We start from the raw sequence: 13,925 nt of genomic DNA, 5'->3' as shown, positions 1-13,925 counted from the left end.
TAGAATATACATTTTAAATCTTAATATGTATTGCCAAATCACTCTGAATTGATAATATCCCAATGTATCCTCTCTCACCTGTGTGTGAGATGACTGTCCTTATCGCTCTCACATGGTAGTTCATCAGTGTTATTATTTGGATAGGAGGTGTCCCCCAAAAGCTCCTGTGTTAATGTAGGAATTTTCAGAGGTTAAATGATTTTACTATGAAAACTGTAAGCTAATCAGTCCATCCCAATTTGGATAGACTAACTCTGGGTGGTAACTGTAGGCAGGTGGGACATGGCTGGAGAAGTTGGGTCACTGGGTATGTACCCTAGAAGGGTTCATCTTCCCTTCAGCTCCTTCCCCCCTCTCTGTCTGCCTCCTGGCTACCATGAATGCAGCAGCCTCACCCTTCCACCATGATATCCTGCCTCACCTTGGGCCCAGAGCAATGGAGTCAGCTGACCATGAACTAAACCTCCAAAACCAATTTTAACCTTCATTTCTGTTTTTATGAAAGATCATTTGCTTTTGTAAATACAAAAATACAAAAACTAATCCTCATGCACAATTCATATTTTTAAATTTTTGTTTTAATTAGTTATACATGACATTATAATGCACTTTAATACATCATATATAATGGAGTATGATTTCTCATTCTTCTGGTTGTACATGATGTAGGATCACACTGGTTGCAACTATTATGGAAAGCAGTATAGAGATTCCTCAGAAAACTTGGAAAATGGGGCTGGGGATGTGGCTCAAGCGGTAGCGCGCTCGTCTGGCATGCGTGCGGCCCGGGTTCGATCCTCAGCACCACATACCAACAAAGATGTTGTGTCTGCCGGTAACTAAAAAAATAAATAAATATTTAAAAAAATAAATAAAAAAAAGAAAACTTGGAATGGAACCACCATGTGACTTCTCCGTCTATATCCAAAGGACTTAAAATCAGCATATTACAATGATGCAGCCACATCAATGTTTATAGCAGCTCAGTTCACAATAGCTAAGCTATGGAACCAACCTAGGTGCCCTTCAACAGATGAATGGATTAAAAAAAATGTGATACACACACACACACACACACACACACACTGGACTACTCAGCCTTAAAGAAGAATGAAATTATGGCATTTGCCAGTAAGTGGATGAAGCTAGAGAATATCATGCTAAGTGAAATAAGCCAATCCCCAAAAACCAAAAGCTACATGTTTTCTCTTATGTGCAGATGCTAATTCATAATTCATATTTTTAAGGGCTCTTTTTATTTTCTGACCTAGGAACTCCAGAGTCATATCTTTGGGCCATTTTTCCATTAGGTTGATGATATTTTGACTGTTGATTTCTGGCAGTGTTTTTATATCCCAGTATCTAGACTTTGTGAGGTGAGTTAAATACACGATTCCCCGTTTGGCCTTTGACTTTGCTTACAGGGCTTTCTGCCTGGCAGGATTTCTTTTCTTTCTTTTTTTCTTTTTTTTTGGGGGGGGGGCGGGGCTTTATGTGATTGGATCAGACATTTCTTTTATGGTTTCTGGGTTATGAGCTACAGTCAAGAAAGCCTTGGGCTGGGGATGTGGCTCAAGCGGTAGCACGCTCCGCTGGCATGCGTGCAGCCCGGGTTCGATCCTCAGCACCACATACAAACAAAGATGTTGTGTCCGCCGAAAACTAAAAAAATAAATATTAAAAATTCTCTCTCTCTCTCTCTAAAAAAGAAAGAAAGAAAGAAAGAAAGCCTGCCCTTCTCCAGGGTTAGAAAAAAAATTTCCCACATTTTCCTCTAGGAGTTTCATGATTTTTTTTAAACATGTAAATTATCTCTGTAAATTTTGGAATTATCCTGGTTTATGCTGAGGCATTGATTCAACTTCACTTACTCCTGGATAACTACCAGTTCTCCTGCATTCCCTATTAATAACACATCTCTCCCATTTCAAGGGACTCCAGTAGAGTGTTGCAGCCTGCAGATCCCTGCATGGAGGTCATGATGGGATTTAGACTTTTATACTAAAAGAGAGAGAGTTGGGAAAGGGAGTGTCACTACCAGACTTGCATTTGAAAAACATCACTCTGGTCCCAGAAAAGAAGCCAGAATGACATTGAAGCTTTATATGACCCCAGGTGAATCTACCTCAATGCTAGTAGATGTCACCTGCTGGGTCATCAGCCCTCTCACTTCTGAGTGAATTCCTGTAACTTGTTTTTTCCTCCTTTAGGGTTTTCTGTGTTTGATTTTTTTAATTGGCAGATATAATTGTCCATATTTCTGGAGTACGGTGTGATGTTTTGATACATGTATATAATTTGCAGTGCTCAAATCAATGTAATGAGCATTGCCATCATCTCAAATATGCATCACTTCTTTGTATTGGGCATATTCAAAATCCTCTCTTTTAGCTATTTTGATATATAATAGATTATTATTAACTACTGTTACCCTATTGTGCTATAGAAAATAGTAATCCTGGGGGCTGGGGTTGTGGCTCAGTGGTAGAGCACTTGCCTAACATGTGTGAGGCCCTGGGTTAGATCCTCAGCACCACATAAAGATAAATAAATAAAGATATTGTGTCCAGGGGCTGGGGATGGGGCTCAAGTGGTAACGTGCTCGCCTGGCATGCACGGAGCTCTGGGTTTGATCCTCAGCACCACATAAAATAAAATAAAGATGTTGTGTCCACCAAAAACTGAAAATAAATATAAATATTAAAAGATTCTCTCTTTCTAAAAAAAAAAAAAAAAAAAGATATTGTGTCCATCTACAACTAAAAATACTGTAAAAAAAAAAAAAAGAAAATAGTAATCCTGCTATCCAACTGTATTTATGTACTGATCAATCAACTGTCTCTACCCTTCCCAGTCCAGTGAATCTGGGAAGAAGCTCCTCACACATGCTGACCTCTGGGTTCTATGGCCTCCTCTTCTCCAGTGACCTGGACCTCCACAGGACCATCACGGCCTCCCACTGCCATGACCTGGCCCAGTTCCTCATCATCATTAATAAAAGCAGTCCACAAAACCTCAGTTCAGAGTCCAGCCCACAACCTTAGTTCCCTGACCTCACAGTCCTTCCACCTCACCCATCTTCAGATCCATGCCTCAACCACCTTGTTCCTTGTCCCTCATCCCCTCCAGTTTACAGCACTCATTTCCTTCAACCTGCGCCCTGCTACCCTTTCACCTCTTACTCTTCACATGCCCGGCTCCAGCACCCACGAAGCTCACAGGACACCAATTTTGAATCCCAGCCACCCACGGCCTCCTTCATCCTGGTCACCTGGGACTGACAGCCTCACTTCCTACTTCACTAGAGAAGTGGGCACAACCAGAAGAGAACTTCAGTTAAATTCCAACATCCTCAGCCACACACTGAGCAGCTCCATGTTCTGCCTCCCTGCCCATTGCCGAGGTTGGAGACTCCAGGCTCCCTCACGTACCTGCACCCCGCTCTGCACCAGCCCCTTCCACCTCCTCAACAGCATTGCTCTAGGAATCTCCCTTTCTCCTACTCGTTGAATCTCTCCCTCTCTGCAGGATGACTCCTGTTCAATTAAAAACTGCCATAGTACCTCTCATCTTAAAAAAAAAAAAAAAAACTCTTCTCTGGACCCCATGAACCCCAAAGCATCCACTCTGATCTTTTGCTTCCCCCTGCAGCGCAACTCCTCAAAAGCACTCGCGGTTCACATTCCTCCCTCTTCTCCCCTAACCTGTCTCCAGTCAGGCTCCCACCCCATCACTGGGTACTATACAGGCGATCGCTCCCTCCTCCTCCTCCTCCTCAAGACACTTTTCACAACGTGGTTTTCAGGACTTCCTTCTCTTCTCCCCAACTCCTAACAGTTGGGGTGTCCCTGAACACCATGTACACCAAGCTGAGCTCCTGATCCCTTCAGCAAAACCCTCCCAGCACAATCTCCTCACCTCCAGGGATGGTAACTCCATCCTTTGGCCAAAATCATGGCATCTTCCTTGACTCATCCCCTCACGCTCTCCATTCAGTCTGTCAGGAAATCCTCTCCATGCGTCTTCACCACCCACCCAGAACCTAACCACTTCCTTCAGCACTGATCCAAAACCCAACCACTTCCACCCCATTCACTGCTACCTCTGGCTATGGGCCACCATTCTCTCTCCCCTGCATTGCTGCAAACAGCCTCTGGCTTCTGCTCTTGCTGCCCCTCATAGTGATCATTTAAAATGCTAGCCAGGTTGTATCCTGTCAGGATCTGACAAGGGCTCCCCCATCACAGAGATAAGATAAAGTCCCAAGAGTGGCCAACAGGGCCTCCCCCACCGGCCATCAACCCCAGTGCCTCTCTACAGCTACTTCCCATTCTTCTCCAGGCCCATTGGCTCCCCTTGCTGCTCCTTAAACATGCCAGGCACCCTCCTGCCCTCGGGTCTTCCCTTTGCCTGGTACATATTTTCCCCAGCAATCGGCCCTCCCAAGACCTACACTTCCTTCAAGGCTTGGCTCAGAGGTCATCTCAGGATGACATTTTCCCTGAACATCCTGTGGAGTATTCCAATCTGCCCCTCCCCAGCACAAATGGTCCCCCCTCTCTTAAACACTAGAGCCTCTCTTCTTCTATGATTCATATTGACTTCCAAGTGATTCGTTATGTTTATGTATCTCATCTGTCACTCTCATTAGAAGGGAAACTCCATTAAGATGGGGATTTTTGCCATTTTCACTGATGTATCCCAGGTACCTAGAACAGTGGTTGGCAGAGGGCAGGCACTTGGTATCTGAGGAATGATGAGTGACTAAGGATGTCAGCTGGGAATCACTGTAGCAGTCCAAAGATGATAGTAAGAGGGATTAGGGTTGTGGAGTTGGAAAGAGATCAGTGGATGGATTCCAGAGTAGGAAACAATGGGCTGATAGTCTCACCTACTTGGGAGGCTAAAGTAGGAGGATAATTTGGGCCTGGGAGTTTGAGACCAGCCTGGGCAACCTAGTGAGACCAGGTCTCAAAAATAAATAAATAAAACTTAAAAACAAGCAAAAGAAACAATGGATGCATGAATAGATTGGGGGATGGAGAGCATATCCAGGGTGGGTCCTCCTTTTCCAGTTCACACAACTGGATGGGGGTGACATCCTTCACTGAGACCAGGAACCATGGAAGAGGAGCCAGGCTTAGGGAAGAAGATCGTAAGTGTGTTTGTGCACGTGTTGGAGGAAATGGAATCATTCAAGAAGAAATGTTAAGTGGGCATCTCGGAAAGGGAGACTGGGATTCAGAGGCACAGTCGGGGCTGGAGATACACATTCGGGACTCTTCTGCAGAGGGTAGCCACAGCATGGATAAGATTATTAAAGAGGACAGAAGAGAAGAACCAGCAGAGAAGTGAATTAAGGAGCTAGATCCCACCCTTGAGCCTTGAGGAAACTTCACACATAAGACTGGGGCCAGGAAAGTGGGTGGAATATGACATTTTGGAAGCCACATGAAGCAACTGCTTCAATAACCTTTCAGTCAGTCTGGGATGTAACTCAGTGGTAGAGCAGAGCATGGGTTCCATACCTAGCACCAAAAGAAATCAAAGGAGGAGAAGGAGGAGCCATCAGTCAGCAGCAGGGATTCGGCCTGGAGGCCGAGTAAAATGAGCAGGAGACAATGGCTTGGTTCATTGGTGTGGAGGCGGGTCGGGTCTTTGGAGACATTGTGAGAAGGAATGGTTGAATCCAAATCAGAGAGTCACAATTAAGTGGAGGATGAGGAGTTCAAGACAGTGAGAGTGGATGCCTCTTGGAAGCAATCTAGTCTCCAGGCAAAGATGGGGTAGTCATAGAAGGGGATTGGGACCAAAAGGTGCTTTTTTTTATGAATGGGATTAGAGCGCATTTCAAAGTTGTTGGGAAGGATCTGGCCTGAGAGAGTGAGCTGACTGCAACAGACAGGGAGCGGAGAGGGGAAGGGAGGGACCCAGGGAAGGCATTGCAGGAAGCTGGCCTTCACTGGAGGTGAGTCAGTCCCTTGGAATGAACTCATGCATGTAGAGAAGCAGGTGAGCACAGGCACAGGTGCCGTGTACGTCTGGCCTTGGGAAGGTGATGGTGACTCTCCCAAAGCTTCTGTTTTCTTTGTAAAATAAGAAGCAAGGTCTGGCTGGAAAAGGAAGGGTCGATGGGATGTCCGAGCTGCCAACGCCCTGCTCTGCTCCCCGGTGTAGTTAGGAAAACCACAACCTCCCCGAACCTGTGTTGCCATTCTTGAGGATTAGTGTATCAGTTTTCCCAGCCAAAAATCCTGGTCATCTCTCCTTCCTCCATAACCTCCCTTAACCTCCCATTTCAGTCACCCAGCAAGTCCCAACTGACCTCTCTGACTAGTGCCTCCTGACTCTCACCTGTCCGTCACCACCATCATCCACACAGGGACACCTGCAGGGACCTATGAGCCCCCCTCATTGCTCCTCCATGCAGAACCCATCAGTGACATCCTGCTGCCCTTAGGATCAAGCCCTCTCCTGCCTGTCACTTGAAAACAGCCCCCCCACCCCACCCCACCTCATCCTCCACCCCCCACCCCCGCTCTGCTGGACTCTGTACCCAGGCCCCTCCTCCACTGCATTCTGCTCCATTTCTCTTGCTCCTCAAAATCCCAGGGATCTTGGGGTGTTCCATCTCTGCAGCACTCCTCCCTCCACTGCCTCACCCTGTTAACTCACTTCTCTCACCTCCTGGACTCAGCCCATCCCTCTTCCTGAGTCGGCCATCCTGGGGCAGCTCCTTGTTGAGTGCTTGCAACTCCCTGTGCTTCCCCCGGCATGGTTTTCCTAAGTGTCCGTCTGTTGAATAAACATTCCATGAGTCAAAGGTCTCGACCCTTGTACTCACTACTGGGTCCCATTCTTTACCTCCGGCAGCTCCCTGCTCACATGGGCCATCCATAATTACTCATTGATCAACTGACCGCATGTTGTATGTGGCCTCATTATGCAGTGAGGTTTGAGGTCTCACAGGAACAGAGAAGTCACTGGTTGGGCCAGTACTGGAGCCCACTTTCCAGAATGTGTGCCATCACTAACCAACTACAGCCATCCCTCAATCTCTCTCTCTCTCTCTCTCTCTCTCTCACACACACACACACACACCAACCCCTCCCCCACCAATGTTTCTAGACTTGTCCCCTTCAATGTCCTCATGCACATCTAACCCCAGGGCTGGACCACAGGCCTCCCCCTCCCCCACTCTGCTCACACTCACAGATCCATGTGACCTTACCTCTCCCCAAAGTGTTTTCCGTCAATAGAAATGAGCGAACCCATAGTGAGCCCCAAAACTTATTTTTCAAGCAGGAACAAGGTCAATTCTTACTCAGTTGCTAGAACCCAACATGAATGAGCACCAACCAGCTTCCTCGAATGAATGCATGAACCAATACATATGGCAAGTGTCATTACCACCCACATGACCATCCCGACCCCTCCAAGGACAAAAATGCCTCCTCTTCTCTGCCACTTGGCCTTGGGACTGACACTTGATTGTAAAGCTATTACAGACAATAGCTGTGACACCGTTAAAACCTTGGCAAGAGGTGATGGGACCAGTAGTTGTGCTGAGAACAGGCAAAGGGACCTTCTCTGCCTTCAGTGCTGATGGTGGCTCCTCTGCTTGTGTTTTGCAGGTCCTCCAGTAAGTGTCCTGGCTTTGTGCTCATCTCCTGAAAGATAAGACATTTATTCGGTTTTCTCTCTATAGCACACCCATGAAAATAATTTTTGTTTAAAAAGATGTATCCTTTTAAAAAAATGAGTGCTGGAGTTGTGGCCCAGAGATAGAGAGCACTTGTCTCACATGCATAAGGCACCAGATTTGATCCTCAGCACCACATAAAAATAAATAAAGATATTCTGTCCATATAAAGCTAAAAAAAAATATTAAGAAAAAAATTGTGTTGGAGGTGTAACTCAGTGCTAAGATTTCCTAGCATGTGCAAGGCCCTGGGTTTGACCTCCAGCACTAGAGGGAAAAAAAAAAAGAGGAAAAGAAAAATATCCATCTAAGACAGGGGCCATATTCTTTATTTACCTGGCAGAAAAATGCAAGGCAAGCCTAGAAGCTGTGGGTGTGACTTGCCTGCTGAAACATCCTGTGACTGGCACGAGCCTGGCGGCTCCTTATCAAATCTTTGGCTCAACCTAGTGCACAGAAATGCAAGTACCAGGCCCGTATTTGTGCAATGGTCTGCAGCCGCTGATATTTTTAAATGTTTTTTTATCAGATGAGCATTGGCAAAGGAGGCTGTAGAGTCAAGCAGTGTCTCCAGGAATGAATTGGGCTTCGTCACGAGGTCCAGGATTCGTTTTCCTTCTTGACCAGAATGTCTCCCTCCCTGGCTTAGACAGCTGGGACCTCATGAGCCTAAGTGACTGATGAGGGTGTTGAGATGGCAGCAGAAAAGTGCCACTGTGGTTAAGAAGGGTGTGAGGAGAAGCACTGAGCCGCCCCACAATTTCCCTCAGTTCAGTTGGCCAGGGGCAGTTTGGAAGCAGGATTGTCCGTGGCCTTGGAAATCTCACATTCTCCAGGCCCGGAGATGCTTCTGTCTTTGATTCCTCTTGGCAGTTTTTCAGAACCTGATAAATTCTGATGAGTCCATTAAGAAGCACATTGACAGTCCACTTGAACCAAAATGAACCTTCCAAAGGAATTCTTTTCTGCTGAGCCCTTTTGGGGTTTGACTGCCTTTTATCCCAATTCATTTCCCCCATCAGCACCCTTCCGGATCTGGGCTTCTCCAGGCATGTAGCTCCACTTTGAGCCAAAAAAGCAAGCCAACAAAAATGCATAGATGTATTGGCCACAAGGGAGGTTTCCTTGTTGGGGATGTTCCTGGTGGTCCCCCGGAGACTGGGGTGAGCTCGCTGAAATGCAAAATACAGAGGATGGTTGAGCGATTGTTTTTTGACTTGGTTGTTGAAATACTAGATGTATTAAACAAATGCAGAAATGTTCGAGCGACAACTTGCAATCAGGGCTGACCTTTGCTGGGGGACAGAGAAGTAGCCAGTAGCCATAAATGTCCCTGTTCCTCCAGTTCACCCCATCCCAGTGGAACCGGGAAGGAAATGAGTATTTCCACAGGTCCAATTTAAGGAATATTTTCAGTTCCTGGTTCAGTCATGGTAGATGTGACAGTGCCCTCCTGAACCTCGTGTCCCCATATGGTCTTCATCATATGCCCCAGATGACGTGGGAGGGACACACCTGAGTGCACACCCTGGTGGCTCCAATGGAGGCTCACGCCCCTTCCAGCTGCCCGACTGGCAGGAAAAGGGTCCTCTGTCCCCCAGACCATCGGAGCCCTAGGGTTCTCCCCCTTAAAACAGCGAGCTACCGCCAACAGCAGCCGCTGCTGCAAACCATGCGGAACGTGGAGGGGGGGATGCTGGGCCCTGAGTCCTAAGTGTTGCCAGATGGTTTTCTGCCGAAAGTCTGATTATTAATGACATATTAATTACCACAGGGGCAATCAGGACGAGATGGCTACCCGGTAATTTGTCATTTATTTTTTGCTCTCTCTGCCCTTTCCTCTTAAGCCGATATCCTTTCCCTGAGACTTGATTGAATTCTCTCCTCTCCTATCTTCCTTCTCTGCTCCTAAGTAGCTGTGATCTTTCCATGGAGGGGACCAGCACAAGGTCTGCACAGACTCAGGCCACACAGATTTTCAGGTTGCCCTGGAGACAAGCAAAGAGGCTTCCCATGGATGATCCAGAAGCATTGAGTGCACCCAACACTGTACCCTCCAGGACAGAGTGCCAGCCCTGAGCAGGGAGTGCAGCCTGTGGCTGGGACATGCCTTTTCCAAAGGGTCTGACTGCCAGTCTCTTCCCAGTGGGCAGGGGGTCCCTGTCCCAGCCCCCCATGGCATGTCACCACTCAGGAACAGGGCTTCAGTTGATCCAGTCTGGCTTTTTTGGTATCGTTACCTCTCAGATCTTCCACATTTCAGCTAAAAGTCACCTTACACTTGGAGTAGACGCCCCCAGCCCAGGCCTCGGGGGCACCACATCAGAATTAAGAGGGGATGTGACCCTGACACTGTCAAGTCCTGCAGAGGTTAAGGACTGTGACAATCACATCCAGAAGACCTGATGCATCAGAGCAGGAGTGGGGCCAGCGGAAGAGTTACTTAGTATCACCATCCTATGGAGAGACAGACATTCCGTGCCTTCGGGACAGGAAGACGCAGGATGGGAAATGTTGGTTGATTCAGAAGTCGTTCTAATGACCAAATCCATCCAGGGTCAGGATGGGCTAGTGACAGAAGTAGGTGGTCCCCAGTTCTGCAGATGCTTTCCCAGTAGGCCAGGGAAAGCAGTACTGCCTCCAGCATCAGGGAGACCTGGACTTGGATTCCATCTCTACAGGCTCTTGGCTGGGTGACCTCAGGAAAGATACTCACTCTCTCTGAGCTTCCATTTCCTGCTCTGTGAATAGGGTCATGAAAGCCTCCTGTGCTGTGTAAGACTTGGGAGTAAATGAGACTGAGGAGATGACAGCTATGCATAAAGCACAAAGTAGGTCACAAATTCAGTCCTCCAGGACTGGGTAGAAACTTTGGGGACATTTATCTTATGCCCAGAGCAGCCCCGTGCTAGGTCCAGAGTAGCCTGGGGTCTCCCAGTTGATCAAGGCAGCTCCCCCAGCAGCAGTCAACTTGGCATCTCAGACAAGGAAACCCCCAGCACTGCGTGAAGAAAGAATGAAATGTGAAAGGGAGCCATGATCCGCTTCATCCCCCGGGAGCATCCTGGGGTCAGGGTCCTACCCACCTCCCAGCCACCTTCCTGATTAGGAAACAGTCAGGTCCCCATTCCTGCACATGGCAGCCAGAGTCTTAGGGAGTCACAGGCTTTTGCTAAAATATTTCAGCCTCCCACTGGGAGATTATTCAGCATTCCCACCTAGGTGCTAACAGAGCTACTCCCGGAGACCTGGTTAACTGCCCCTCCAGGGTTTCTATTTAGAGATGCTGCTCAACTTACAATGGGCTTACATCCTGGTACCCCATCCTAAATTGAAATTTTCTCAGATCAAAATTGCACTTAATGGAGCCCATCTATAATCCCAGCAATTTGGGAAACTGAGGAAAGAGGATCACAAATTTAAGGCCAAACTCAGCAACTTAGTGAGACCCTGTCGAGAAAAAAAAAAAGTCTGGGAGCAGTGGTAGAGCATCTCTAGGTTTAATCTCCAGGACCCAAAAAAAAAAAAAAGGAGAAGGAAGAAAATTTTTAAAGAGAATGCCTATATGAACCTAGCCTACAAAACGTCCTAGCTTAGCAGCACTGTGAGGTCTAAGCTGTCCCCACCCCCACGATCTTGGGGCTGATGGAGCCACAGCTCACTGCCCTCCCCTGCCCAGAACTTGTCCCCAGTTCTGCAGATGCTCTCCCAGCACCCTTGTCCCTCTGCATATCCACACATCCAAAGGGGAGGGCTGGGAGGTTGGTGACTTTCCCTCCTGCCCCGTGTTTGCTTCCTCTGGGCAGAGGGTGACTGGGATCCCTTTTCCTTGGCTGATGATGGTGACATTTTTTCCAAAGTAAGGCATTTGTCCCCTCTAGAGGCTTCTCCTCTCCCTGCCTTCCTCCTTTGACCAGGTCAGGTTAGGGGGTGGCTGTGGCTCTGTGAGTGACAGGCAGGCAGGAGGCTGGTGTGGAGTTAAGCAGCCAGGGTTTGAATCTAGTTTTGCCACTCATCAGCGTGGAACTGCAGGCAAGCCACCAAGCCATCCTGAGTCCCCGGCTCCTTTCTTATAAATGGAGGATGATAAAGGTCCCTTTCTTAGGGAGCCAGGGTTTGGGTAAAATGAGGTCACAAGTACCCAGAATGCCACAGGTCACAGCAAACCAAGGTTGCCAGTACCTGAGGACACTACAAGATTGTTGGGAATTAAACAGGAAGTTTATTCTGTGACAGATGTTGGCTCCAAGCCTGTCCCAGAGAAGGGACTCTGTGAATGCTGGCATCTGGGAATGTAGGGATGGGGATATATAGAACCCAAGTATCCCTCTGGCTTGAAGCTGGGAGCTTCCTGGAAAGGAAAAGGGTGAGGACCCAGCAAGCCTTCCTCACTTCCTGTTCCCAGGCAGCTCTGAGCCTTGGTCCTGAAAGCAGCTCCTTCTAATCACTGAGAAGTCCCAATCAGGCTGGGCCCAGTGAGGGATAAAGGGACCCTGTCAAAATCTCCAGGACATTGGTGTCAAACCTCAGTTGACCCTTTCCAGAGGCCACCCTGGCCAACTGTCATACAGACCCCCATCTCCACACAGATTTGGGCATCTTCCCTAGCTGGGCTGGGCCCACTCCTGGTTCAGGATATTAGTGAGCAAGCATCAGGAGCAAGCTTACCAAGCTGCATGCCTCCAAACGCCCTCATGGGCATCTCTTTTGTGAGACCCATGGGGTAGGATGACACCCTGCTTGGCTTCCCTGCAAGAGGGAAAGCAGGCCCATGCAAGGAAGGGAAGGACTTCTGTGGGCACAGGGGACCCACGTGTTTTGAACTGAAGACTGATCTCTTAGCTGTGGAGCACAAGAGAGCTTGGCCTGCTCTTGGCTTGAAACGTATTTACAGATGGCTCCATGCAGCCATCCCAGGTTGGGGAGGCTGCCTGGTGCCAAGTAGTCTTGGCCACTCATTTATACAGAGGATCACCATGGGCTTCAAGTTGGTCAGGCGCACATCCAGTTCTTAGCTCAGTGGTGTGGACTCGGACAGGTCCTTGACCTCTCAGAACCCTGGGGAGGTCACACCTGTGGAATTGAAGGATTAAATAAGTTCCCTACAAAGCCCATGTCCAGTCCAATGTGTGGCAGCCCCTCCCTACGTATCACTATCTTCCTCATCACTGAATAAAACTCAACAGAAGGAAAGACAGGCTTGAGAAATCATCCCAGCTGAGCACAGTGACTCATGCCCGTAATTCCAAGAATTCTGGAGGCTAAAGCAAGAGGATTGCAAATTCAAGACCAGCCTCAGTAACTCAGGGAGACCCTGTCTCAAAATAAAAAGGTCTGGGGATGTAGCTCAATACTAGAGCATCCCTGGGTTCAATTCCCAGTATTGAGAGAGAGAGAGAGAGAAAGAGAGAGAGAGGGAAATCATCCTAATCTTACATATTGTATGCGTGTATTAAAATACATCTCAATTTAATCAATCAAAGATCTTTTTATTCATTGTGCTGGGGATGAAACCCAGGGCTTCACACATGCTACGCAAGCGCTCTACCACTGAGCTACAACCTCAATTCAAAATAAGATTAAAAAAGGAATAACAAAAAGCAGGGGGAGGAAAAGATGATGATATAAAATCATTCTAATTGACTGAACATACATTTGGGGCATTTGGAAAGAAAAATGGTTTTGAGAGTGATCAGTTTGATAAAAATCTTTTTTTTTTATTGTTGGTTTTTGGTTGAGAAGTTTGTTGTTGTTGGGTTTTTTAGTATTTGGTTTGGTTTTTGTTTCTTTTTGCATCTTAGTAAAAAACTTTAAGACCATCCTCAAGGAGGACATTTGTTCTCTTTTGCCAGAACCTTGTTAATTTCTAGGGGGAAATAAGATCAAGAACAGAGTAAAGCAAAGGGCCGTGGCAGAGACCATGTCGCCTGCATTTTCTGCATTCACCCTTCCTGGCCCCTCAGCTGAAACCAGGTCCACATGTGCAGAAATACAAGTGGCCAAGGGACATGGGGCATAGGGGCCACCCACATCTGTGGGCCAGGTTGTAGATTCAAGGTGGTCAGAGCTGACAAGGACCCTGGGGTCACCTTGTCATGCCCTCCCTGAAGAGGCTGGCCTGACCTTTCTATTTCTGAGGGTTAATTAACAGCACTCTTCTGGTTGTAATAGTGCATGTCTATTGCAGAACATTTGGAAAAATAGAGAAAAGCACACACAAAAA

The 13,925-nt window shown here is 47.5% G+C and overlaps 1 protein-coding gene across 1 annotated transcript in view; it reads left to right on the top strand.

The window, feature by feature from the left end:
- Col23a1 (collagen type XXIII alpha 1 chain) overlaps nucleotides 1–13,925 on the top strand; it is a 354,581-nt gene that overhangs the window by 296,887 nt on the left and 43,769 nt on the right. The window contains exons 5-6 of the mRNA XM_048814945.1: nucleotides 7,635–7,642; nucleotides 9,477–9,503. Coding sequence (XP_048670902.1) covers nucleotides 7,635–7,642; nucleotides 9,477–9,503 — 35 coding nt within the window. The remainder of the gene's footprint in view (nucleotides 1–7,634; nucleotides 7,643–9,476; nucleotides 9,504–13,925) is intronic.

Source organism: Marmota marmota, unplaced genomic scaffold (assembly GCF_001458135.2).
Source record: "Marmota marmota marmota unplaced genomic scaffold, marMar, whole genome shotgun sequence".
In the NCBI taxonomy this organism is placed as follows: Eukaryota; Metazoa; Chordata; class Mammalia; order Rodentia; family Sciuridae; genus Marmota; species Marmota marmota.
The sequence above is the reverse complement of the archived record's forward strand: the minus strand, read 5'-3'. Positions and strand labels throughout refer to the sequence as shown.